General features: G+C 42.4%; 1 protein-coding gene and 1 long non-coding RNA gene across 2 annotated transcripts in view; both read right to left on the bottom strand.

The window, feature by feature from the left end:
- The window catches only part of hif1al (hypoxia inducible factor 1 subunit alpha, like), a 40,929-nt gene extending 13,326 nt beyond the window's left edge, over positions 1-27,603 (bottom strand). The window contains exons 1-5 of the mRNA XM_076282950.1: positions 27,478-27,603; positions 3,949-4,139; positions 3,530-3,687; positions 874-958; positions 68-183 (exon numbers count right to left, since the gene is read on the bottom strand). Coding sequence (XP_076139065.1) covers positions 68-183; positions 874-958; positions 3,530-3,687; positions 3,949-4,139; positions 27,478-27,503 — 576 coding nt within the window. The 5' untranslated portion in view covers positions 27,504-27,603. The remainder of the gene's footprint in view (positions 1-67; positions 184-873; positions 959-3,529; positions 3,688-3,948; positions 4,140-27,477) is intronic.
- On the bottom strand, positions 16,534-18,111 carry LOC143121276 (uncharacterized). The gene is made up of 2 exons (XR_012986464.1): positions 17,095-18,111; positions 16,534-16,777 (listed from the first exon to the last, which is right to left on the bottom strand). It is a non-coding gene; the product is annotated as an uncharacterized LOC143121276 (long non-coding RNA).
- Positions 27,604-27,860: the final 257 nt, after the last annotated feature.

The following is a 27,860-nucleotide window of genomic DNA, read 5'->3' as shown; positions in this document are numbered from 1 at the left end:
AGTAACTTGGCCCACATCCCAAATTTACTCTGTGTGTGTGTGTGTGTATGCCTGTGTGTGTATCTACCTTCCAAGAGGCAGACTTGATGTTGACCGTTCTTCCTCGGCTGGTCAGCGTGCTCTTCATCCTCAGGAAGAAGCTGCGCTCCGTCAGCCTCTCACTCCGGCTCTTCTTCAGAGAGGCTTCCGGAAGGACAGACGGGGCAGGGGGCAGAGACAATGCAAACAGGTGACCTCATTTGCACTGGTATACAGGTGACCTCATTTGCACTGGTATACAGGTGACCTCATTTGCACTGGTATACAGGTGACCTCATTTGCACTGGTATACAGGTGACCTCATTTGCACTGGTATACAGGTGACCTCATTTGCACTGGTATACAGGTGACCTCATTTGCACTGGTATACAGGTGACCTCATTTGCACTGGTATACAGGTGACCTCATTTGCACTGGTATACAGGTGACCTCATTTGCACTGGTATACAGGTGACCTCATTTACACTGGTATACAGGTGACCTCATTTGCACTGGTATACAGGTGACCAGGGGGATAAAGGGTGTATATAGGTGACCGGGGGGATAAAGGGTGTATTTAGGTGACCGGGGGGATAAAGGGTGTATATAGGTGACCGGGGGGATAAAGGGTGTATATAGGTGGCCACAGTTTGACCAGAGAGGGTTTGCCTATGTATTTATTATTGTATTATTGTGTCTAATCAAAGCTTCAACAAAACCACTGGAGATCTCTGGAGATGTCTTGTCCTGGAAGGTTGCCAAATGTGAATCTGAACGACTGCAGTTAAACTAAGAGGGATGAGCACAGCTTTACCAAAGGCAATGGTGGTGGTGGTGGGGTTGCCAGATGCGTACCTGGTCTGAGGGACAGTAGGTCCCGTAGCTCCTCTTGGTCACAGGGGTGGACAAAGTCGTAAGCGCTCTGGCCCAGCAGCTCCAGCTGTGCAGCAAGAGAGATTTAAATAGTCTCGTCAAAACAGCCACAACTTGCCAAAAAGGTCTAGAACACTCTAGAACTTGGACACACAAATGATACTATCCACTGAAATAAGAAAGATCGTGCTGATTCTAAGGGAACACATATTTTGTTTGCTGCATTGTTGCCATCCATACCAAAATGGCCATATTTTTGTGCATGAATGAAATGAGTGAAAACAAAACAGCGAAAGAAAAAAGGAAAGAGACAGGACAACACTGAGGTCAATGGAGAGGTCGTACACAAGGCCGAGCCTGTGCAGCTGAAACATAGCACACCGTACCGTACAACACAGGAAGGGCACTGGCACAGTCAACGCATGCACAGAGTACTGACTACGCAAATACTTAGAAATGACATGCATCCTAACAGTAACGTGTGATTGACCCTTAAAATTTGCTTAAACACATTACAGAAACAATATATCTACTCTTCTCTGCTTAAGAAACCAAAATCATCCCTACCACCATGTGACCTGAGACCATGTGACCTGAGACCATGTGAGCATGTATGTTCTGTCCATGGTTGTGAATGGAGAGTGTTTTGTCTGGTCCCATACAAACAGTATGTGCATGATGTGCACTGGTGACTAAGGCAACCCTCCGTCTATTTTTAGCAGCAGTGCAAATAACTAGGTCACTTCCCTCCACTCGCCACTCTCCATAACTTAACCCTGACATCAGGATCAGACTGCGGCAGGGGGGGCCTGTTACATTTCAACCTGCACTTTTATGCAATACAGTTATTATATGACACTGTAAAATGTGCTCCTAAGGTCAAAAGTAAACGAGCCAGTGAGATCTCAGGAATCAGGATACTTGATCTATATCGTGTCCACCAATGTGCCACGAGGCTTTTAAAGGGGAACTATGCAAGGTTTTTTAGCTTAGTTTGCCTTAACTGAACAGCTTAGAAGTCATTGGAATGGTTATATGACGGGTTGAATGGTGCTTCCCTCTAGTGCCTGTGAGTGGAAAAAACACCCTTGCAACTTTGGGCCGGCTTCGCGATGTAACAAATTGCTTTACTACACTACACACATACATGCCAGGCACCGGCTAGAACAAGGCAGCAATGGAGTTTCTCAGACATTCGTCATGGCAGAGCCAGCGAAAAGAAGAAAGAAAGCGAGTGAACTGTTGTCGGAGGAACAGGGAAAGAGAAAAACGGCAGACTGATTGAGGAGTGTCGTAAATCATACACTCTGAAGCTGTAGGGGGGGCTCTGCAGAGAAACCTGCGAGCAAAAAACGAGAAAACAGCGAAGAAATTGCCAAAACGGCATACAGTAGTTTCTCTTTAAAGCAACACCAAAGAGTTTTTTGTACCTTAAAATAATGTTTCCAAAATCGTTTCAGTGGTTCATCAACTCGTAACAGGTTGAGCGGCACTTTCTGCATTCGCTTCGCGGCCCTCTATCGGCTATAACCGCACTATGTAAGTTTGCCGGATCGGGTAGCGGATCTGTAGTTCTATGGAATGAGACATGAGAAACTACAAATTTGACTTGCATCATGCAACATATTCATAAAATCATAAAATCATGCAACATATTCTACCTTGTCTGTGGACATTGTTATTTGCAAAGCTGGTGCTGGATAAACAAATAGTGCGTGCGACAGAGGAAAAGTTCTTTAGTGTTGCTTTAAAGATACTTAGCTGTCTAGATTATAAACGACTGTATAACTTACTGTACCCATGCTTATAGTTCACATGTACAAAAAATAAATAATGGAGTCTGTTTGGCAAGTTATTTGGCCAAAGTCCCTACTTTCCCCCCAGGGGTTTATCAACAAGTGAGGCGCGTTAGAGGTGAACCTGTGTGGAAGGAGACGGAATTCTGGAGGCGGAGGAGGAGGAGGAGTAAAGTCTATTAGCGCTCTCCTGCTGGGTAGCAGTGGGGCAACCCCAGGCCCTCATATGAAGCATTCTGTTAGCGTTCTCCTGCTGGGTAGCAGTGGGGCAAGCCCAGGCCCTCATATGAAGCATTCTGTTAGCGTTCTCCTGCTGGGTAGCAGTGGGGCAACCCCAGGCCCTCATATGAAGCATTCTGTTAGCGTTTTCCTGCTGGGTAGCAGTGGGGCAACCCCAGGCCCTCATATGAAGCATTCTGTTAGCGTTCTCCTGCTGGGTAGCAGTGGGGCCCTCATATGAAGCATTCTGTTAGCGTTCTCCTGCTGGGTAGCAGTGGGGCAAGCCCAGGCCCTCATATGAAGCATTCTGTCCGCAGAGGGCCTGCTGCAGCAGTGAGCTTCCACTAGGATCCAACAGAATGGAAATGGCTACGCCAAACGTGAGAGCACTGTGCCCATTCGAACAACAATCTAAATCAGTGTTCCACGAACGGAGCATTTCTGTTGTGCTCCCGGTGTAGCCCACCTGTAGCCCACCGGGGGCACACCTGACGCTCCTGAAAACAAAAACCACATGCTGTTCTACGACAGGTGTCGACTAAATGCAGTTCTACAACAGGTGTCTACTACACGCAGTTCTAGGACCTAACAGGTGAGGTTCTGATCGTCCAATGGACACACACCTGGGTGATCCCGAGGTGCTTGTTGACGCTGTCGGACAGGAAGACCATGTCGCCGTCCTCAGTCATCACCATGATGAAGCCGTCGATGGCATGCTGGTACAGCTCATCAGGGGCCTCCTCCTCTTCACTCTCCTTTTGCTCCGCTGCTCTGGCCTCGTCTGCAGGACCAAGGAAACACACACACACACACACAAAATGTCGCATTTATTGGAAATGTGAAAAGTTTAAACATGTTTGTTAGCGCCATATTGATAATCAAATGCAGTGGACACTAGATAGCAATGAATATATCAGACATTTGATACATTTACACACACACACACAAACACAAAGGCACAGAGCAATAAAGATACTCTCTCTGAGCTAAGTGTGTCCAGAGGTATGCGGCACACCCGTTTGTGTTGCGCAAGAGCGCCCACCTGTGGCCAGAATGCGTTGCATGCGCAGGTAGCTGAGCACCACGCGCATGATGGCAGCCTTGTCCAGGTGGGAGGCGATGCGCCGCGGCAGGGGCAGGCTGTGGGCCAGCTCGTAGAACACCTCCGTCTCCTGGCTACGCCGACAGCGCGCCGCGTCGCGCGAGCGCACCTTCCGCAGCTCTGAGCTCATCCTGCGCAGACACAGAGTACAGCACAACAGACATGATTGAAATGGCATCCAGACTAAAGAACACATGTTCTATGGAATACAACAATACACTGTAATGTACGTATAGTAAATTGCAGCAAAAAGACCGGGTTTAACCATAGACTGTATGGATTTAACTGATATACATTTTACACTTTTGCTCACTTCATTTTACATGTATTTTACATCTATTATATTTCATTTATAAACCACAAACAATGACTGCCAGCCATTTTTAATAATAATAATAAAAATAATAATAATAATAATAATAAAAGTTGTAGCTATTTTTATTATTACTAGTTATTATTATTATTATTATTATTATTATTATTATTATACTTATAGTGTACTACTACTACTGCTACCAATAATAATAATAATAATAATAATAATAACCATCAATACTAATCCCCTCAAAAACAACGTCCAACTGCCAAGAATGACTGCTCTTATACACAGTAAAAATGTGTTGCTAAACTTGGTGTATAAAAAGGCATGGGAGTTGAAAGATAAAGTCGGACTGCAGAGGAATTCACAGAGGGCAAGAGAGGACAGAGCAATAGCACTAGAGTGAGGAAGTAATGGGAGGAAGAAAGGCTTGCATGAGAAAAAAAAAAAAAAGATATAAGATATAAGAAAAATTCAGAGTGGAAGAGACCGACACTAAATGATGAGAAAAAAATGTGAGCAGAAGAGTAAGCGAGAGGGTTGCGTAAGGAATCTGACACACTTCCATGTTGTAGTGGACACGAACCAATCCCAGTCTACAAACAACCGCCACAGACCGTAAACACAGCCTTGTCCACAGAACTCAAGTTTAGTCAATCTGTCGACATGCCGGGAGCACAAATAGTCCCAAAACATAAAAAAAAAAAACATTCACACTAAACAAAGCTGCAAAGACCAACTCCAAAAGGCTGTGTTGATTTCATTACATTTTATACTTACATTTTACATCCACTTTATCAGACAACAGGGTAGCATTTGACCTAAATCCTTTTGCATGCACAAAACTCCTGCAGCTAGAGAGCTCTTTTCCACCAAACAGCACACCACACTGAGGAGACCCTGCTCCTGCAGCTAGAGAGCTCTTTTTCACCAAACAGCACACCACACTGAGGAGACCCTGCTCCTCTCGCCCTCCAGCTGCTGGCTCTTCCTTCAAAGGACACAGCAGAGCTGTTGGGCTGTTTACGACATCAAGACCCCGATGGTCCAGGCCTCTTTCTGAAACAAAAATCTCCCACTGTGCTTTCCCATATACCCTCCCCCACCCCCGCGTTCACCTAACATACTACACCCCCATGCACACCCTGAAGTCTTGATCTGCAAGTTTTTTTGCATAGTTCCTATGGAGTTTTTCCACAAAGATTGTAGACAAATTCAACACAAAACCAACTCCTTTAAACCAGAGGAAACACATCAGCTCATATCTAACCTTATCCAAGCAAACAATCAGCCCATAGCTGGGCTCACAGAGTGGCCTGAGCATATAGCAGTGGTTCTTAAACTTTTTGTATGGCGACCCCCAAAAAAACATGGGTCAAGTCTCGCGACCCCCTTCTCTCCAACCGGCAAAATTTAGTTTTGAAATGTTGCGAGATGGGCATTGCAAGGGGCGCAAGTAGATATTTGAGTTAGCGTTAACAGAATATCCACTTTCTGAGGAACATTATGGAAACACTGTGAATTGGAAGCCTACATCTACGGCTACTGAATATCACAGTTTTTAAAAAAACTCTAAAAACCTTGTTGTTAATTCAGACTGCAAATCATTTTGCGACCACTCCGATATGTTTGGCGACCCCCCTTGGGCTCCCGACCCCCAGTTTGAGAACCACTGGCATATAGAGATAGCTACATCTCCTGGAGCAGATTTAACCCCTGGGGCTAAGGGTCTCTACAATAGCATTCAGGCATGCTGCTGTGGGTTGGAGCCGGCCCCTCTGGAGGTGTGGATTATTAGCTTTTCAACAGTCACTCAAGATCACAATGTTGTCTGAAGTTGGTTGTCTGCATCTAAACACAATAGTGTTGGTCATTATGCAGCCCATTCACAGGTCAGTTAAAACAGAGTTCTCCCATGTAGCCTACAGTAGGCCTACATTTGTGGAAATGTCTGACTTTAATCAGCCACCTACTACTCCCCCTAGTATTAGCGTCTGTCCCGTATTTCCGCCGTCTTGCGTGTATGTGTCACTTAATATACCTTTCTATACAAACCAAGACGGCGGACTCCTAAAGAAACGCAACCACCCACACAATAGGTGTATCTAAATTAGCTATGTACCAAAAATGACATTTTACCGTGACTCGAAGAGCTGTAAACAGTGTTGTAAGGCTGCGTATACACAACCGCTTGGAGCTCCAGTGGAATTTTAATTTCATGATGAGAATTCTCGGTCTAACCATTCATGTGCCGTTGAAACGGCGTAAATAGGCGACCCATCAGGCCAGCAATACAACTCCGGGTGTGGTAAACAAAATCGGATATTTCAGGCAGTAATGCTCCCGTTAAGAACCAAACCAGATTTTGTTCAAATATACACACCTATGGCTACTGAAAAAATGTAAGGTTAATTTAGCAAATGTTATTTTCAAGTGTTAAAAAACATCGTTGTTTTAGAATTTCTGAACAAAAGTGATAATTGGGGGTGTAACGACTTTATATTGTTGACTATTTAAATCTCTGGTCCCGCGTGAAGACGTCACAGATTTGTGCTATTTCACGCTGAGTGTTGATTTAAAAAAAAAATAGTAGTAGTAAAGGTAGGTAGGAGTAGTAAATTATTTGTGTTTTATGCATTCAAGTAGTCCTACGTTCGCAAAACAAAGCCATGTGAATCATTCGACAACAAAACATGAACAGTTGCTTGCCTACTCTCACACACATCACATCACAAACACCTGGAGCATCTTAAGAGAAAAACGGTTTCGGAACTAAATAAAACACTCAATCTCTTGCATACTAAACTCACTGCATCAACGTCTTCTATTGTTTTGCAATTTGATTAGCTGTGACTGACAGCTCTTCGCTGGGACCATGGGGGGATGTGTGCAAGCTATGTGTTTTTGTGTAGGGGCCTACATGACCATTGGGGGATGTGTGCACGGTATGTGTTTTTGTGTAGGGGCCTACGTGAGCGTGGGGGGATGGACGGATGGATGGTGTTTTGGACCTACAGGAATGCACGAGGCACGCTGAGACATGAGACAGCGGGGTGCGTCTGGTTCTGCACCTCGAAGTGAGCGCCCGATCGGCCTTCAAAACGAGTTAAGCAGCAGGCTACGTGAGGGAGTTCGTTGCTTGCTATCCGCCGCTCGTGAATGTAAACAATAGTTGGTAACAAAACCCTGGGTTGACGTCTCCCAAATGTTCCTTCATGGAGATATGGGTTCAGCTAAGGTCGAAGATAATTAACCTACAGAGACGTGAAAAGTCGACACAACACCATGGCTACATGTGATTGAAAAGCAAGGCCTTCTCGCCCAGTGTTTCTCATTTTTTCAGACCAAGGACCACTTAACCAAATAAACCAATAAAAAAAAAAAACTCACGGACCACCTAGCTAAAAAAAAAAAAAAAGAGTTGACCATATTACACAATAGGCCTACTCAATGAACCACTTAACGTGCTGTCTTTGCACCTTGCATAGCTTACATAGGCAGTGTTGCATAACTGTTTGGATTTACATACTATATTGTAAACAACTCATCTGTTATATTTTTATCACGTCTGCACGCGAACCACTTGGGATAGCTTGGACCACCAGTGGTCCTCGCCCGACCACACTTTGAGAGACACTGTTCTAGCCTACTCATGGATATTGATTCAAGTCAAGGCCTGTCATTTACGTTATATAGTGGGCCTAAAAGACACACAACTGTTAAGGTTGGTCAATTATCATATCATGTACATGTGTGACAAAGCATGCCAATAAAAAAAGGATTTCGCACCTGTATTAGCCGGACCTTATTTCTAGAGTCTCTTACGGCTCGTGTCCATTATCGCGGCAAAGCCCACTGCGCCGCACATAGCCCATTCATTTCCTATAGAGCATCACAGTCCCGCCCACAGGAGTTTCCGGAAGTAAGAATTCAATGCAATTTTTCCATTGACAATTCGGGTATAAGCCATAAAAACTTAACTGCACATGGTAGACTCAAAACCAGCTACGGCTGTACTAAGCGATTGTGTATGCTCATATAGACGCCAAAAGTTCACGGGGCACTAACCTCGTTTTGAGATAAATGTCTTTTATTCGCGATGTCTTGGATAAGTACTTCATTACCCACAATCCTGAACAATCCCACAATCCCACAGTGATGCCTCTGATTGGTGGAAAGGCCGTTCAGTCATAGTTTGAAACTTGAATCAGCGAAGATGGCGGAGTCTTTTACTGCCTATGGCGAAAATCTTAATGTGAATAAACACTTTCTAGACGAACATTGGTACTTGTATCAACAATGATTGTGGTTTATATATCACACGAACTTAGTCAGGGCCAATACACCATCAAATAGAACACTGTAAATGCTAGTTTGAACACTTAACTTTTCAGGTAGCCGATAGGCTAGCTAATCATTAGCCTTTCAGACATTAGAATGTCATTATAATGCTGCTAACATTAGCCTACATGCTGCAACACAGGTATGAAATATATTATGTTTTAGTGACCTTGTTGTTTCTATGAACATGAATTGTTGTTTATATGAAACATCAACTTAGACGAGGCATAAAAAGCCCTGTATATCCCCATTAAGAACTTAAACCTTTGAACTAGCTAGCTGATAGCAAAGCTGGATGCTACCACCGGTAAAATGGTTAGCAAACCGTCCATGTCCCCGGCCCGTGAATATTTCAGTTTCAAGGACGAAATCAAGAGTGTCCACAGGGGTGAAAACCACTTTAAATCGGGTCACATTATTGACTGTTGTGTGTCGAGGGTCAGCTTGTGGGTTTTGTATGGGCCAGCATGAGGAACAAGACCTATCAAACCTACGAAGTTGTGTGGTGAGTTTTGCAGGGAGGTTGGTAATGCTAGTTAACATTAGCTAGGCTACTGTAGCCTTCATACTGTACAAGCTATATCAATCATCAACCTAGAAATACTTCTTCGTACATTTAATGAACATTTTGTGTAATAATTCAAGTTAATAAACTGAATATGGTGGTCCAAGAGCAGACCATGCACCGGTCCAAGCATCAGGATGGCAGTCAGATACGAAGCACTGCACAATGTTGCTAACGTTAACGTTAACCGCTTTCACACACACGATATAAAATACACGATGGTAAATATAACATTCAATACCAAAACACTATTATTTACACGATTACTCCTGAAATAACTGCTATTAACTATATAAAAATCATTGTTTGGAGGAGAGGGTTCACTGCTGTCGCTGGTTGGAAATGAATGATTTCGTGCTGGTTCGTGCTGCTTATATATTTTCAGTGAGGCCCGGTGGTTTATGGGATGAGTAGTTCCTTCGCTCGGAAATGAAAATATGTACAGTCTTGTACCTTTGACTTTTTTTGGACTTTCTATTCGTTTTTTCACTCGAAATGATATGTTGTATGCTTATGAGTTACGCCGTAGCTGATTAGCCTATGCTCTAAAACTCTTTAGATACGGATTTTTCCAAAACGTCAATGGGAGAAATGAATGGGAAATTTACTTCCGGAAACTAAGCTCTCTCGGAGGAGGGGCGGGACTGTGATGCTCTATGGAGAGCGGCAAGGCGGGGTTTACGCTTCCGCAATGCACCTTGGGAAGGCGGCGCGGCCATTCGAACAGAAGCGGTGTCACTCCCAAGGGGGCAGGCGAATTCCGGAAGTAGAAGAATCGACGTAGGCTGGAGGGACCACCTCTCTGCTAACTCCCATAGAAGTCCATTCATTCTAGGATTTTTTTGAAATACCATAACTTCATATAACATATATCCTGTGCCGATATTGTAGCTTCTGTGTAATCTACATAAACACTACAAAGGCAAAACAGACTCCATTACCTCTAACGTTGGTTACCCGTAAGAAGAATGGTTAGCTTGTTCGGTTAGAGGGAAACTAGCTTTGACGTAATCTCTCTTTCGCGCCATAGGGAGATAACGTATTGTTTGGATAAGAAGCCCAGTCCACCTTACTGTCTGACGGTAACTCATAAGCAAAACCTAGCATACACGACCGTATGTTAAGGTAAAGCATTACACAGAGGCAACCTAATAATAATAAAAAAAAGTAAACCTAATTTTAAAAAAAACGGCACTAATCATTTCAGAGGTTTTCGATGGATTGACCGTAGGTCGGAAAAGTGGAAAGAAGATTAGCTTCAAGGCTAGAAGCTATACATTTTGTTTTGTTTTAGCATGACTGTTTTTGAAGATGATCATGTATGGTAGCTTCAACATTAAAACGACTTGGTGAGGAGGATAATAATAATACATAAATAAATGTTTAACTTTGATGACTTTAAAGGCGAAGGAAGTGTGAGAAGAATTTCTGTGTATCTATCATATGAGTTACAAGATTCAGTTCGATGGCAACGTCACAAAGTTAAGTGTGAGTCTGCGCAGTACTGGGGGGACCAACTGAAAAATCTTTCTATTTGACTCAGTACCCTCCCATTGAAAACGACGGAGTCTGTTCGTCCATTTCTTTTACTGTCTATGGTCACTCCCCGATGTGAGTCGCTACCGGATGTGAGTCGCGCATGCGTCACTTTGCTACTTTGCACTACCAGTGCTGCTGTTAGCCACAGAATAATGACATTAGCCTACACAGCAGTAATGTATTATTTAGCGTAAGGCATCACATTTTCACGGCATGATCTCTAATGTCAGTTCTAGATTAGAGGCTGAAGTAGCCTGCTATCGAGAGACTTCTGTAATATCAATAAAAATTGACCTATAACGAAGTTTGTTCACTGCTGGCAAGTAAGTAAGCAATCAAGCACAAGGCTGTCACTTGAATGGCGTTTGCTAACGTTAGCAATCAAACAATCTTAGATAGCTAAAACGTTTTTGAAACAGAAAAGTTAATTATTTTATGGATTTCAGTCGGATCCCTTGGCGTTATGCCGTAAAACCTATCAATCTGAGCATGCGTGACTCACATCGGGTAGCGACTCACATCAGGGAGTGACAGCGGCGCGTCAAGAAGTTGGGCTCGGCCAGAGCATCTCTGGATCGGCTGAACTTTATGCAAATGAGAGCGGCTAACGCGAGGCGGTTAGCCAATGAAATGAAATAGCCAGTGAAAGCCAGTGAAGTTTGTCTCTTGCGGGAGAGGGAGTTAACCCTTAGAACCCTAATCTGTTTTTAGGGCATTTTCACTACCTTTATTCATAAGGATTTATTCTGGTTATTGTAAGTGCCACACATACATATTATATATTGTTTTTTTCAGCAGAGTCTAGGCTATCCAGATCTGCCATCATTTCATGTATTAGCACTAGCATTGATTTTATTTAGATTTTTAAAGAATTAAAATATAAAAAGCGTATTATAAAAATTCTTATATTTTGTCATGTATCTCACCACAGCAAGCTCGTAGCTCTACGTGAATTTCATGTGTGTGTAGGGCAGACTGTCCTGAATCTGGCAATATAATTGCCATGTTGGAGGGATACTCTGGGGCTGAGCAATTTACAGATATATGTGGTGTGTGATTTACGGAAATAAATGCCATTTTTATTTGTGATGAAAAATGACCTTTCTGCGCTCCATATCTGTGACACGAACTGATCTGACCTGACTTGACCCGAGTTTGCCTGTTAGCCTGCGTGTGCTTATGGTGTAGGCACTCATAATGATTCTCAACTTTTTACTGCATTGCCATGAACCAAGTAAAGGCAAAAAAGGTATTTCTTTGTTGAACAAATTGGGATGCAATGTGAGCCTTGAATTGGATGCCATGCAGGAATTTGCTAGGATCTCAAAACCGGATTATAAACATGCTTTGTCATAGAGAAACACACGATAGCGTTGGATTATAAACATGCTTTGCCACAAAAACAGACAAAAACGTGGGGTAAGTCCAGCTATATTTAGTTATTATCTTGCTGTTACTTCGTCTGTTTTATAACCCAGAAGGATCAAATGATAGCTCTGTGTCTCCTCTTTCGTCTGACAGGTGTGGCATATTTATCTGATCACGGGTCCGCGAGTAATTCAAACGAGAGTAATGGGTGTGCAGCGTTGGTTTGTGTACATGACGTTATTATTTTGCAGTCGCTTCGTCTGTTTTTATAAGCCATAAGGATCGATATACATGGTACCAATGGATAGCCCTGTGTCTCCTCTTTCATCTGATATGCTTGCCATATCTATGCGATCACGGGTTCACGAGTAATTCAAACGAGAGTAATGGGTGCGCAGGTGAACGCAGAGAAGTATAGACTATAAATATGATGCAATTTGATTTAATTTCATTTTTTTTTAATTTTCATACTTGATCGTACAGACAAGTGTTTCGTCTCGTTGGAAAGCCCCACTTATGCTCTGTCACGCAATAAAGGTTTTATCTCGCTGCGATGAACAGTTCCGGAGCAATGTAATGGCTTCTACATACCTGACGCACCCGACCGGTAGCGCGACAATGTGACGTCAAAATGACGTAGATCTCTCTGGCGCGCCAGGGTTTTGGCCGTGTAGCACACGGTAGCGCACCACTCATTTTTTTTCAGACGAGCGCGACAAGGCGGAAACAGAAAGATGGACTAGTTCGAGGGTGTTACGGCCCCCGGAGTTCCTGGTGATTTATCGTTATGTTTGTTGGCACACCCTGCTGGCTGTGAGTGGTAGGGGTGCTGTTACCTGCTATTTTCTGTGTCTGCTCCCTAACCAGGTGATTTAATTAGCCAGGATGCGGTGCACCTGGCCAGCCTCTTCAAAAGGCTCATTCTGGACCTGGTCTGCAGAGCATTGTCTGGGTTTTTTCTGCTGGTTGCTACCACCGTGTCGTCTCCGGTTTTTCAACGCCTTCGAGCCTTTTTGCCGGTTTCCGTGCCTGCTTTTTGCCCTTTTTAGGGAACATAAATAAATACCCCTTTTGAGCCTTAACCCAGTCGTCGTTCTCCACTTTATGTTGCGGTTTTCCGGTGGGGAACCGTAACAGAGGGCAAGCGAGTTGCAGTGTTTTGTTACAGTCGTGAATTTTTAATAGTTTGCTGGATAAGTTAACAAAGTTACCAGTGAGAGTTGCAACACATGGAATTAAGGAAAGAATAGAAACGATTTATTTTCAAACAAAGGATATCTATTAAGGCCTGAACAAAATCTCTTTCCACTTCAGGAAATTACACAAACTCAGCCAGCTGCTAGCTAGCTAGCCAGCTAACTAAACTGTTTAAATTATTAAATTTTCTCTCGGGATGATAAAGTACCTATCTATATATCCATCTATCTATCTATTTATCTACCTGTGCACACACCTTGGAAACTACATGATAATGATGATGGTAGTTGTGAATAGTAGCAACCAAAGTCTGAAGTACCATCACAGAGGCTAGCTACTGGTGTTTCTTACTGCAGCTTCTTCTGCTGTGTAAGTAGTTAACGTTAGTCTTTTCACAACAGCGACACCTCTGTTCAGGAGAATATTGCAAGTAGTGTCGCGACCACCACGCGCGAGTATAAATGGTTATGGCGCTTCTGTGACGTCACATTGTCGCGCTACAGGTTGGGTGCGTTGAGTATGTGGGACGTTTAACATAGAAGAAAGGGTGTGTTTTTTGACGCACTTTGCGTCAATCGGGTTCTAAGGGTTAAGTCATTTAGAGACGAATGACCGCGTCGCAGGAAGTGCATCATAACAAAGGGACGCCAGACCCTCTTGTAACAGCTGTACTCAGTGATACTGCAGACTCGTAAAAGTAGTTAGAAGGCAGAAAAACGACTGCTCATGCTGCTTCCTTATGTTGGAATGTGCAAAAATGTACAAACAATCAAGAGGATGCCTTCTTGTATGTGATTTCTGCAACAGTGATACTGCAAACGTGTTGATAGCCTATTGTTGATTTATATGCTGTAGCCTAAAGCAGTGTTTTTCAACCTTTTTTGTGCCACGGCACACTTTTGACACTTAAAATGTCCCACGGCACACTAACATCCTGTGTGAAGAAAAAATAAACATACCATAGCCTAAAATTTCAAATAATACACAGATGGCCTTATTATGGCTTCTATGCAAGACCTGCTCAATAAAACAAGCGCCCTCTGTCATTTGTAGGTGACTATATCTAATTTAATTGTTGTTTTGAACTGGATATGTGAGGATTCTGTGAATTCTGGATATGGGGCCCCCGTTGTACAATGCCTGCATACCACAAATAGTGCAATCATACAATCAATGATAGCATGTGGTTCTAAATTCTTTGATGCAACAGTTGCTTTTCTGGACCAGTGAGTGCAAGGGCGTAGGTTTGGTCTGAGCTTTGGTGGGGACACTACCCACTAATTCCCCCGGAAAAAAAAGGAAAAGCCACTAAACCAGCCACTATAGATATATAAAATGATTAAAATGTGCTACTGTCCAACTACCCATGATTAAAATGTGCTACTGTCCAACTTGATCTATACTGTGTAGCACATAATCTGATTTTAATATGTATACATATGTAGGCTATATTTAACATTTATTTTCTATTTGGTCTGTTATGAAATCATGCATTGACCCATTTAAGCACAGCTCAGTTTTAAGAAACTTAAATACATGCATGCTTAGCATTTTGTGAAAAGAATCATTAAGGCTACATTGACAACTCTTAACCATAAGCTGCCTGTATATTCTCTAATAGGCCTATTTACAGATATCTAGGCGATGTAAGTACAGCTCAGTTTTAAGAAATGCTTAAAGCCGAAAGACCATGTTGAATTTTTCTACAATTTATTTCAAAACCGAATTACTCTGGAACAGCTAACTATACACGGGAATGCTTTACACCTTTGTGTTCGGTAAGGTCTGCTGTTTATTCTGATATATGGGTTGTCATGTGTTGCGTGAAGAGTGTGTAGGCCTACGATATTCCACCGAGACGAATGGATGTGGAGATGGGCACAGAGAATAATTATTAAATCTCTTGAAGTTAATTTTTCTCGCGAACTGTTTATCACAGCAAATAGTGGCTATAGCACCGTTTAAAAGCTGAGAAAAGGCTCTTTCATGTGACACGTGTGTGATGAGTAGCCTACTCGAGGAGTTCAACAGAGAAGAATGGATGAATTTGCACGCACTTCATATGCCTTGTAGTGAAGTGAAGCTGAAGCGCAGCGTCCCCTGCGGCTCACTGGTAGTTATTATAGGTAACTTCAAATCAGCGCGATTTACCCTTATAGGCTACTGCACATTACACGATCTGTACGAGATGATCCGCAGCAAAGTGAGAAAGTATTTAACTCTTTGTAGCGCATGTGAGCGCATGTGAGCGCTCCCCCCCCCCCCCCCCACACTTCAACCTGAATATTGGTGGGGACATTTCAGTCGTAATCTGACATTGGTGTGGACACGTCCTTCGGTCCCCACGCAAATCTACGCCCCTGAGTGAGTGACATTTGGGTAATTTTCTGCGGCACACCTGATGATCTCTCACGGCACACTAGTGTGCCGCGGCACAGTGGTTGAAAAACACTGGCCTAAAGCATGTCACACAGTAGCCTAGCCTACAGAAAACACTTAATTGATGTGATATAATGATAACTTGTATGCCTACAATGGTTTATTAAAACCTTATACATTTCCACCCCTATTTTGAGTTTTTCCTCGAAATTGCACACCGCCTACTTAAAATGGCCCTGTTGCCACATACTTTGAGTTACAATCAAGTGCCTGACCTCTTTGGAAAGCTAAGGCCTTGTAGAATTTTTTGGTACCAATAGATTGACTGTGTGATGAACTATCAGAGAGTGGCAAAGGGTAGAATGATAGTTTTTTTTATAGGCGGTTATGTACATCTCTAGAAATGACCACATTCTGCCCTCTTGGTCACTTATTTTCTCTTGAAAACACCACTGAGGCCCACTACCAGGTCTTGTGAATCTGTATGTCAAAGTAGATCCTTATAGGATGATGTATGACTGTGTGGGACCCATATTTGTGTGGGCATACACATGCGTTTTGCTAAGTGTCCATTTGGAGACTCCAAAAGGACCTTTGGTTACCCAAAACTAAAATGCTTCCTATACAAGAACCCCTTTATGTAGAACCATGATCTTGGTGTCAAATGAAAGGTTACACTCTCTGTGTCATGTTGCTTGTACCTGGAGTGCTTTGCAGTGGCTGTGCCATGAGTCCAGAGAAGCATTATCTGACCTGAAACTCTTACTTTTGCTCCTACGCCTTTGAGATTTCCATGAAAAAAGGACAAACAAGGTAATGCAGTGAACATTTGTATTATAAAATGAAACAAAGGTAAAAAATAGCAATACCCTGGCAAACGAAACATCAAATGATTCACATTCAATGCAATAGAAATGTATTTGTGTTGGCAACCACGGTCAACAAAATGGAACGTGTTATGAACAACTGAAATAGTCTCGGCCACCGGCTCCTCTTCCTCAGACACAGGATCCTCAGCTCTTGTTTTTTTGCTTGGCGGGGCCCAGTCTTCATCGCTGTCACTGAAACAATTGTACAGATGGAAGTTAGGCTCAGACCCACTAAAGTATATGAAAACCCTTCCCAACAACTTATACAAATGATATAAATGTGTGTACTCAGGTCACACCTCCCCCTGCTCTCTCTTTTACACACACACACACACACACACAAACACACACTGCATTCTCACCTAACTCCCCTCCCCCCCAGGTACCAGAACACTGTTCACACTGTTCACACTATGAAACAAAGCTAAATGAAAAACTATGCACTAAACATTACAAAAGCAAACTAAGCTGTATCTGTAACTGTATATGGATATAAGTAGTCTACTCACAGCTCAAAATCGGGGTCCTTCCCAGCTAAAAAGTTCTGCTCCTCCTCGGAGTCGCATTCCGAGAAAATGCTTTCTTCTCCTTCATCGATGTCCTCCAGATCTTCAATGTCCTCGGGTTCTTCGACATGTTTCGTCTTTTTTTTGTCTCTTTGGCATGTTTTACGAACAAAAACCTTCAAAAACATGTCTCTTGCTTGTTTAGTAACAAACTTCCAAACCACTGCTTCGGAATCTGGTTACGCATGGGCTATGCGCCTTGAGTTTAGCCGACAGGGAAGTAGAATGGGACGATGTGTCACATGTCTAAAGAAAGCTCTCCTCATTGGCTACACGGACATCTAGGTCCCATCTCATTGGCTCACTCAGACGCAGCGCTATGACCATTCAAAGACTGGTTGTCAGATTCATCGCTTACGTGACTCATTGGCTTTGATGGCATCTATCTCGACTCTCATTGGTCCTACAGACATGTAATGGGTATCGATGGAATCAGAAGAGCCTCGTGAACACGCGGAGTACCGTGAATCCAGCGACAATAATGGAAGTAAAACCGAAATATCTGGATTTCCGCGAAAAATAAGTGTTTACTTCGCTTCTTTTCGTATGTATCTGTTTTGTTTGTACTGGCGTGTACAACTACTCAATATATTGGCAATATAACAATGTAGATATTTTACATCTATGGATTCTTACGAAAATTTCAAGACCAAGCATGCTGGGCTAACTTATTGGTACGGCCATACAGACAAGTGACAAAATATGAACGCAGCAACTTTGGGGGGTGGTGGAGGGGGGTATTCTGATATGTTATATATCGGGATAAACTTATATTTTACACACGAAATATATGTTAATTCATGGAAAGCTTTACATATATCGATTCTTGAGTTTCTCAGCTTTAAAATGGTATATAGCATGACTATGGTAGTTCATGATAAGGTGCAAAGAAATGCATGGGGGTTGTTGGGGGGAGGTGGGGGGCACTGTATTTGCCCGAATACGGGTCACCCGTAGTGTACTGGGTTTTAAACATCATTTATTTAGTCAGTCATCATGTTCATGTTAATGAATAGGAAGGACACCTAAACGATAGCCATAAACCAAAATTTCGCGCAGTATCTGCCGTGAGCTGGCTGTGAGTCCCTATGTGTGAATCACGAGCTCCTTCCAGCTGACTGGCAGATCTCGTGGACAGTCAGTCGCGATCGATTATTTAATAAATAAATGTGAATTACGAATACTAATAAAAAGCTTCTACCTAATGTGACTATTTTTTCCATGAACTGTAATAGAAAACACGTTTTTTCCAGCTTTATTCTCCATAAAGAGTAAAGTAAATGATGTACTTATTTCCGGAATTGACGTCACTTCCTGGACTCGTCTGAGGCTGGTCAGAGCCATAGACAGTAAAAGAAATGGACGAACAGACTCCGTCGTTTTCAATGGGAGGGCACTGAGTCAAATAGAACGATTTTTCAGTTGGTCCCCCCAGTACTGCGCAGACTCACACTTAACTTCGTGACGTTAGCCATCAAACTGAATCTTGTAACTCATATGATAGATACACAGAAATTCTTCTCACACTTCCTTCGCCTTCAAAATGTATGTATTATTAATATCATCCTCACCAAGTCGTGTTAATGTTGAAGCTACCACACATGATCATCTTCAAAAACAGTCATGCTAAAACAAAACAAAAAAGTTATAGCCTTGAAGCTAATCTTCTTTCCACTTTTCCGACCTACGGTCAATCCATCTAAAACCTCTGAAATGATTAGTGCCGTTTAAAAAAAAAAATAGGTTTACTTTTTTATTATTATTAGGTTGCCTCTGTGTAATGCTTTACCTTACATACGGTCGTGTATGCTAGGTTTTGTTTATGAGTTACCGTCATAGACAGTAAGGTGGACTGAGCTTCTTATCCAAACAATACGGTTATCTCCCTACGGCGCGAAAGAGAGATTACGTCAAAGCTAGCTTCCCTCCAACCGAACAAGCTAACCATTCTTCTTACGGGTAACCAACGTTACGGACGAGGTAGTGGAGTCTGTTTTGCCTTTGTAGTGTTTATGTAGATTACACAGAAGCTACAATATCGGCACAGGATATATGTTATTTGAAGTTATGGTATTTCAAAAAAATCATAGAATGAATGTACTTCTATGGGAGTTAGCAGAGAGGTGGTCCCTCCAGCCTACGTCGATTCTTCTACTTCCGGGAATTCGCCTGCCCCCTTGGTCAGAGCCCGTCTACGGAGAGCCTCCCTACTCTCTATTAATCCCATACAAACCGAATTTGGCTGCAGTTCACCAGAGTTCACCTAGATGGCGATCGCGGGCGAGTCCAAATTACATGGGGTCCTAGCTACATTTATTGTTTTCACCTATTTAACAACTGAAACCCTCAGATTTTATTTTATTTTTCGCAAAATGGATATGGATCATCAATCAAAAGTGAAATAATCCGGGAGTCATGTCCTTTCGTTTTCTTACAAGTTGGGTTGTTGTTGCCCATAACATGCTAGCATTGATGCTATGCTATGCTATGATCATGCTAAGGAATGACGTCATTGACACGTTTGAAAGGCTTTTTAGAACAATTAAGTGACTTTAAAAAATATAATACTCAACCAAGTGTATTGTCTTTGCCTCCCCTTTCCAATACAATATTCAAATTACTTGAAAAAAAATGATATCCCGAGAAAAGTGGATTTTGAGGGGTACAGCTCCATAGACCTCCATTCATTCTGGACTCGCCCGCGAGCGCCCCTAGATGCAGTACCACACCGGAAGAGTTCCGAGAGTGAAGGTTCTCCGCTTATTAGACATTATCTGGGCTGGTCTAATGGGTCTGAGGCAAAGATTGTTAAGGCGGAGCAAGATACTTCGTCGTAGTTCATGTCTATGGGCACGAAATGGGGATCGAATCCTGTCTGCATAAAGAGGCGTGTCAATGACGTATTGATGAGCGTACGTTGCAACCGGCCAACAGCAACGGCATAAATAACCGGCGCATACCTGATATAAGGTTGATTTTCTCCGGACTGGAATGTTCAAAAATGCTAAAAATGTGCCTGAAATGTTCAGAAGAGTTTGAGGATCATGAAAACGTGCACGAAATTCACATTCCTATCCTATAGAACCAAGACCTTAGCATATGTGGTGAAATTCTGAGCTATGCCCATAGACTTCAATGGAGCAGTCGCTGCCTCTGCTCTGCATAAAGGGGGATTTTGACCCCCCCATCGTGCGATCCAGGTTCCCGGAAGTGGCTCCTGATGAAATATCTTGCTCCGCCTTAACAATCTTTGTCTGAGGTCTCTCAATGACTTAACCCCTACTGTCTTGCCGGAACGATAGAGCCTAGAAATATTTGTTCCGCCGATTAGTCCTGCAAAATGGAGGAAAAATTAATCGTGGCTGTGGCTAGTTTTCCCGTTCTTTATGATCCTTCTCTGCCCACCTACAGGGACAGTGAACAAAGAAATAGTGCGTGGAGGAGAGTTGCAGACATAGCTGGTGTTCCTGGTGGGTTTTATAAGTTAGTAAGCTACAGTCAAATAACATGTGCTTTGTGCACATTTTTTGTAAACTGACGTTAGCATAAACCTGATAGGTAGTAGCCTATCAAAGACATTAGCAAAAACATGTATCTATTTTATCTATAAGAATAAATCATGCATGCATTGTCCTACAGTTTCAATAACCTATCATTTAACATGAATGATCATGAAGATTTGGGATATCAGTTTTTGCAAATTAAGTTATCTTTGGCTGAGATATTAATTCGAATGAAGAGATGCCTTTTGCAAAAGTAGTTATATGACTAATATAAGTATAATAATATAATAATATATATATATATGACTAATATAAGTATAGTAATTATATACTTATACCAGTAGGAATATGTATTTTGTAACATACTATAAGTACTATATACTACAGGAACATTAGAGGGAAAGGAGATATATCTTGAATTTCCCCTTGGGGATCAATAAAGTATCTATCTATCTATCTATCTATCTATCTACAGTATCTATCTATCTATCTTATAGACCAGTGTTTCCCAAACTTTTTTCTGGGGACCCACTTTTTAAAAATGACAGACTATCGCGACCCAACTCATGACTGTGGTAGTTAACAAACTAGATCCTAATAGAAAGCTGTTAGCTTTCCTAAGCTATATAAGGTATAAGCTAGGGGTATTACACAACATAAATTGTCACTAGGCTATGCTGGCGACCCAAATAAAATCTCCTACGACCCACCTGTGGGTCGCGACCCAGTCTTTGGGAACCAATGTTATAGACTGTAAAAAATAGAGGCAAATCTCAAAAACACGACCTTGGTGACAACTTCAGCCAATACAGATTTATGTTGGCATTGCATATTTCATTGTTCATTGTTTCATTGTTGTTGACTTCCGGAGAGGTCACACCCAACACCTGCCACTGACCATCGATGGTGCTGTGGTGGAGAGAGTGAGCAGCACCAAATTCCTGGGGGTGCACATCAGTGAAGACCTCTCCTGGACCACCAACACTGCATCATTGGCGAAGAAAGCTCAGCGCCGCCTCTACTTTCTGCGGAAACTCAGGCGAGCAAGTGCTCCACCACCCATCATGACCACATTCTACCAAGGCACCATTGAGAGCATCCTCTCCAGCTGTATCGCTGTGTGGGGCGGAAGCTGCACTGAATACAACAGGAAAGCCCTGCAGCGCATAGTGAACACAGCTGGAAGGATTATTGGTGCTTCACTCCCCTCCCTGAAGGACATTTACATCACCCACCTCACCCGCAAGGCGACCACAATTGTGAGTGATGCAAGTCACCCCGCTCACAATTTGTTTGATCTACTGCCCTCTGGGAAGAGGTACAGAAGCCTGCGCTCCCGCACCACCAGACTCACCAACAGCTTCATACACCAGGCTGTTAGGATGCTGAACTCTCCCCCCTCTCCCCCCTCCACCCTCAGCTACATAACATCCTGGACTTTGGACCCACAATGGCTGCCTTGCACTACTCCACTTGTACACTTGCACACTTTGCAACTTGTTGTTGTTGTCCAGTTGTCCTGAAAACACAACACTTCTGCTGCTCTTACATAACTTGCACCATTATGCCACTTGCTTACTTAGGTCAAACAGAACTACCTCAGCCATTTATTGGCCTGACTTTGCACTATTATATTGACTGTCTATGCACAATTGCACAATATCAACCCAATTTTGCTGCTCTTATTTCTTCATTGTATGTGCCTTCTTATTTACTTTTTATTGTTTACTTGAATGTTATGTTTGTCTGTGGACCTAATTGGTAAAATATGTCTTGTCTTCACCGTGGGATAGTGAGAAACGTAATTTCGATCTTTTTGTATGTCTGGGCATGTGAAGAAATTGACAATAAAGCAGACTGACTTTATGACAATATGTTAAACTTGTTTGCATTGGTTAATATAGGCTACCTCTTATACCTCGGGTGTTTTGTGTGTGTGTAGCCTACGATTTTTGATCAAATAAAATGTTAAATTTGCTTGTAGCTCATTGGTTACATAGTAGGCTAGCCTATGTTTATGAGTTTAGCCGAAATACATGACTAGCGGTGCCGGAATTGAACAGTTTAAACTAGCTACCGTCGGGAACACCCACTGGCATGTGTTGACGGAACGCAACTGTGTGTAGGAGCCGTTAGCCTGGGAATACCGATACGAACCTTTGGCAATGTGCGGTCTGGTGCTGGCAAGGCTAAGGGACTCTAGTATCATCAATGCCAATATAGTTTCCTACACCTACCGCTCCCTCACAATAACCATGTTACAAGCCAAGCCACACATAAATGCAGTGACAAATACGGCAAAATACAGCCTACTGGAACCAACTGTATAGGCTAATCTGAGCAAATCAATGCACTCCACTGCTGTGTTGACATATATTTCCTCATCAGCATTATATGTATATTTTGCCAATGACGTGGGGGAAAAAAATCCCTCAACAAAATGCATTCCAATACTGAAGGCAAAACAATAAGCCTTAAGCACACTATGCCATTTAAAGTAAGCCACTTGTCAGAAGTACTCTGGGCCATTGTGCTCTCAAGGCTACACCAGGATGACCTCCAGTCAGGATGCCTGAATTCCAGCCACCCCCTAATTACTCTCAGCTATAGATAATAACCTGATGTTGTGCATCAATAGCTGGAAGCAGGCTAATGGAGTCCAGCCAACTCATCTGGCACGGGGATGACACCAGTCAAAGGGGTCAGGCACTGAACAATACATGGCTGCTGTCTCAGTTGTTTGAACCAGTTGAAACCAGCTGAGTGCAGTGCACTATGTAATACCATGCAAAGATTTTAGATACATTTGAAAGATTGCTGGGGAAAACACGGATGCTTTTAAATTACATTATACGGTATATGGTTTATACAGACCACAAAGTGCACATAAAAAGGCCGATTGTTTACACAAATCTAAATACAAACATGCAAGTGCAAAAAACAACAAAAAACGGTTAAGACAAATGTCTCTAGAACTCTTACAAAGTCTATGCTAATGTTGTTTTTTTATATATATGGGACTCTGGCTGCTTCCTCCCTCCTTCCTCTTCCTGCTTCGAAGCAACAAACCAGCTGCCTGCGAGACTAGCCAAAACAAAACACAGAGACCAACCCTATATGAGCAGAAAACCACTGCTTCTCTGTCTGTTGAGCAACACATACACATACACATACACATACACATACACATACACATACACATTAGGGGTGTCACGATTCTCCAAATCCTCGATTCAATGTAATTTTCGATTTTAAAGTCACGATTCGATTCGATTTTCGATCTTTTTAAAATATTACTATTAATGCATTCCTTATATGTTATTTACTCTTTTTGGCCTTTTCCTTTTCTTTTTCGGGGGGCTTTTATTTTGAAACCGCTTTGATACCGTTCCAACCGCGAGGTTGTAATGTAAACAGAACTAACATTAGGCTAAAACAGAGACGTGAACATAGTAAAATGAAACAACACAGAATGTTAATTTGATTGTTTCAGCACACTCCGAAGAGATCCAAGGTTAGTGTTCATGGAATGTGTACTTATAAATGTGCATTTTAAGCCTTAAAGTAACTTTGGACTGTAATTAGACCATCTTTTCACTTGCTAAGTTGAGTAGGCTAAGTTAGTTTTAATTGACGTGAATGAACGAATACTTCCACACCGGTGATTTCAAAGTAGCAAGAGGGGCTTTGATTTCGGTAGGTTGATGTGTAGGCCTATATTTTAACTGGCTGCAGCCTAAAATTAGAGGAGTGTTGACGCTGCAGTTCAGCACGTGCATGTGTGTTTGTGCGTCTTGGCATACATGCTGGACGTGACATTGGGGGTGTGGCTGCATCGTCGATTCTACTTTTAAGTTCGAAGTTCGAGATTGAGATGTAATTTAGATCGATTTCGAAATAAAATCGAAATCGTGACACCCTTAATACACATACACAACACATACACAACACATACACATACACAACTCATACACAACACATACACAACACATACACATACACAACTCATACACAACTCATACACAACACATACACAACACATACACAACTCATACACATACACAACTCATACACATACACAACTCATACACAACACATACACAACACATACACAACTCATACACAACACATACACAACACATACACATACACAACACATACACAACTCATACACAACTCATACACATACACAACTCATACACAACTCATACACATACACAACTCATACACAACACATACACAACACATACACTGCTTCCCTGTCTGTTGAGCAACACATACACATAAGCGGTGCATATCCTTTTGGGGGCTTTGTGGGGACACGGCTCAGAGAAACATGTGTGCTCCTGAGAGAGCCCAAAGCTGGGGCTATCTGCAGTCCATCAGCCTCATCCTGCATGTGCAGTCTTGCAGTGTTTGTCTGCTGATCAGGGGCAGCAGCATGCACAGCCTAAATAACGCTACTTCTGACGTGAGGACCCCAGGCTTTCGTGTCCGATTGCTCCTCTGTGTCAAGCAATCCTGATGGTCTCTGTTTTCTGCAAAATGCAGAGGCATTACAGTTTGTTAGAGTGCTGATTCAAACATGTAATAAGTAAAATAAGGGAGAGAAGCACACTCGAGAAGTTAGTGTGCCGAGATGCAGCCCTTTCTCCCTTTTTTATACACCCATATGAGGTGTTTCAGAAGCCCCAGAGCTCCACACCTGTGTGTGTGTGTGTTTTGCCCAGACCAGAGTTGGCAAATGGCCAACACATGATTCGATGTACACAGTGTACAGGGTTCCATGTGACTCGCTGGTACAGGGTGACTTTCACATATAGCAACAAATAATCTCCAGCTTTTTTTTTTCTCTTCATGGCTCCGGCTATATCGGCTCTGGAATTTTCCAAACAGCCAATAAAGACTGGATAATAGAGACTAAGCTATGTTTAGCTATACATTTGAGGTATGATATAGGCTACAGTTGGGACTTGTGTGATGTGTGTTATAACATAAGTGACATTACAAACGATGTATCAACTGCGAGGACTATTTCTGCACTTCTTTATTAGCTGCTAGCATATAACAAACAGTCGACAATCTCTATGTCTCTTATAGTTGTGACCGTTGTGACTGTATTTGACACATTTAAAGTTAAAATAATTAAATACCGGTAGTAGTAATTGTCTCTTTAATGCATTTTTCTGACCCTCTATAAAGACTACAAGCACATACACAGCAAATCCACCATATGCATGGCATGTCCAGGAATACAGGGAAAGATTGAGAATGCCATCACTAATGTAGACCTAGTTCAAACCTTTATTGTCAACAATAAAAATCCTCACTGTGCCTTTAAGTAAGGAGAGGACAAAATTAACTCTGAAGGGGGAGGGGGGGCACAGTGGGAAAAACACAGTTTAGTAGGGAACTGGAATTAGTAGGGAACACCTGATTGTAGATCTCGCCAGTCCCCTTACTCTGCCTTACACTGACATGTACCTCAATAGCATGACAGTACACACATACACGGTCAGGCACGTGTGGAAATCCTGTGAGTGCAGAGATCTGTTTGCAGGAACACTGTGTCCTTCAACAGCACACACACACACACAAACACATGCTGGGGAGACCTGACACTTTCTTGGCAACAGTAGACATACGTGCACTGTGTAGGCAAGAATGCAGCCTATCTATTGGAGTTTTATTCCATGTCTGTGTGTCCAGTCAGGGATGAGGACAATTCCCCTGGGGCAGAATGCAGGAATGCAGACTCCCTCACCTGGGCAGCCTCAAAGAATGGGCCGTGCTGTTATGCAACTGTAATAAAACATACCGCAATAGCCTTCCTCAATCTCTCCATATAGTGTGTGTGTGTGTGTGTGTGTGACAGTGAACCAGGCTGAGGAAAATCTTCAATTGGTGTTTAAAGGGCAGAGAACACAATGTACACTCATGCGTTTCAGGATCTTATGAATCTACACACCTCATGCCGTTATTTCAACGTAATTCAAAGAAGCCTTATTAAAGCGTATGTCTATCATAAACAATTAGCAGACGCTAGATCTGTTTCAGAAGGGTGGGAGACCTATTCTGCTTTGTTGACTGTACAGGCGCACTCTTTTGGAGCCATGCAGATCCATTTGTTTGCTTCAACAGTGAAACCCATACAAAAGGCGTGTGGCAATACAATGACAAAGGTTGTCGTCCCTACAATGACAGAGGTTGTCGTCCCGGGCCATTAATTTCGACTGTCAAAAGATGCGACAGTAATCAAAGTAACTGCTTTGCAGTGAAATATTTTTAATTCCGCAGCAAAACGGGCACTTTCTTTTTCATTCTGCAACAAGCAAGACCATGTGATAAGCTGATATTTTGAAGTTGCGTTCAGCGAATGAGCAAAACAAGCTCGTGCAGTAGTCGTTACAGTACGTTACTGTGGATTTATCCAAATTTCTTTCCAAATACTTTTGAACTTTAAGGTCTGCAAAACTTTTCGTTAGTCTTTACGCAAACGCTAACGTTAGCATAACCCCGACTCCCCGGGCAAACTATACAACTATGGTAGTTACCAACTTGAAAGCGGGTTTATTACCTCTGGTTCTAGGATATAAATTCATATATCGCTAACGTTATCGCCAATTTGAGTTGCATTCGACTTCGGCGTAGTGCAAGTTAAGCAGCAGCGTTAGCTGTGTAGGCTACATTAGCTATCATAACAACAAGCTATATTTCCACCAACACATGCTATGATGATGATGATATGCCAGACCTTGTTTTCGAAACACAACTATTCTGCAAAGAACAATACATTCCACCAGGAATCATCACATTATCTTACCCTTTCGGCTCAGAAGCAGCCTTCATGCTGAAATGTGAAAAGTGATTTCTGTTCTTCGTTTATTTTCTCACAGATGTTGTAGGCCTACAATAAATCAAACCACCAGTGAGAAGCAATGCGTGTGTCTTATTTGATATGGGATGGGATGGCGCCAGCGAGTCCTTTTACACAGACGGACAGTAAAAAATAAAAGAGGCCTTTTATTGTCAAAGTAAAAGTCGGTCGTTTGTAGTAGGTTACATACTTTTTTCTAAATATCTGTCATCATATGGTCATTGATTTCTCCTTGAAGTATTAGATGTTTTATTTTCTCAGTGACACCCAACGGACAGTTAAGCAGGTTTTAAATGCTACATTATTTCATATGTGTTTTAAATAAAAAG

The sequence above is a fragment of the Alosa pseudoharengus genome, unplaced genomic scaffold (assembly GCF_046254945.1).
Source record: "Alosa pseudoharengus isolate Yale_2024_CS ecotype anadromous, Long Island Sound unplaced genomic scaffold, YU_APseudo_1.1 YU_APseudo_1.1_scf_13, whole genome shotgun sequence".
Taxonomy (NCBI): Eukaryota; Metazoa; Chordata; class Actinopteri; order Clupeiformes; family Clupeidae; genus Alosa; species Alosa pseudoharengus.
The sequence above is the reverse complement of the archived record's forward strand: the minus strand, read 5'-3'. Positions and strand labels throughout refer to the sequence as shown.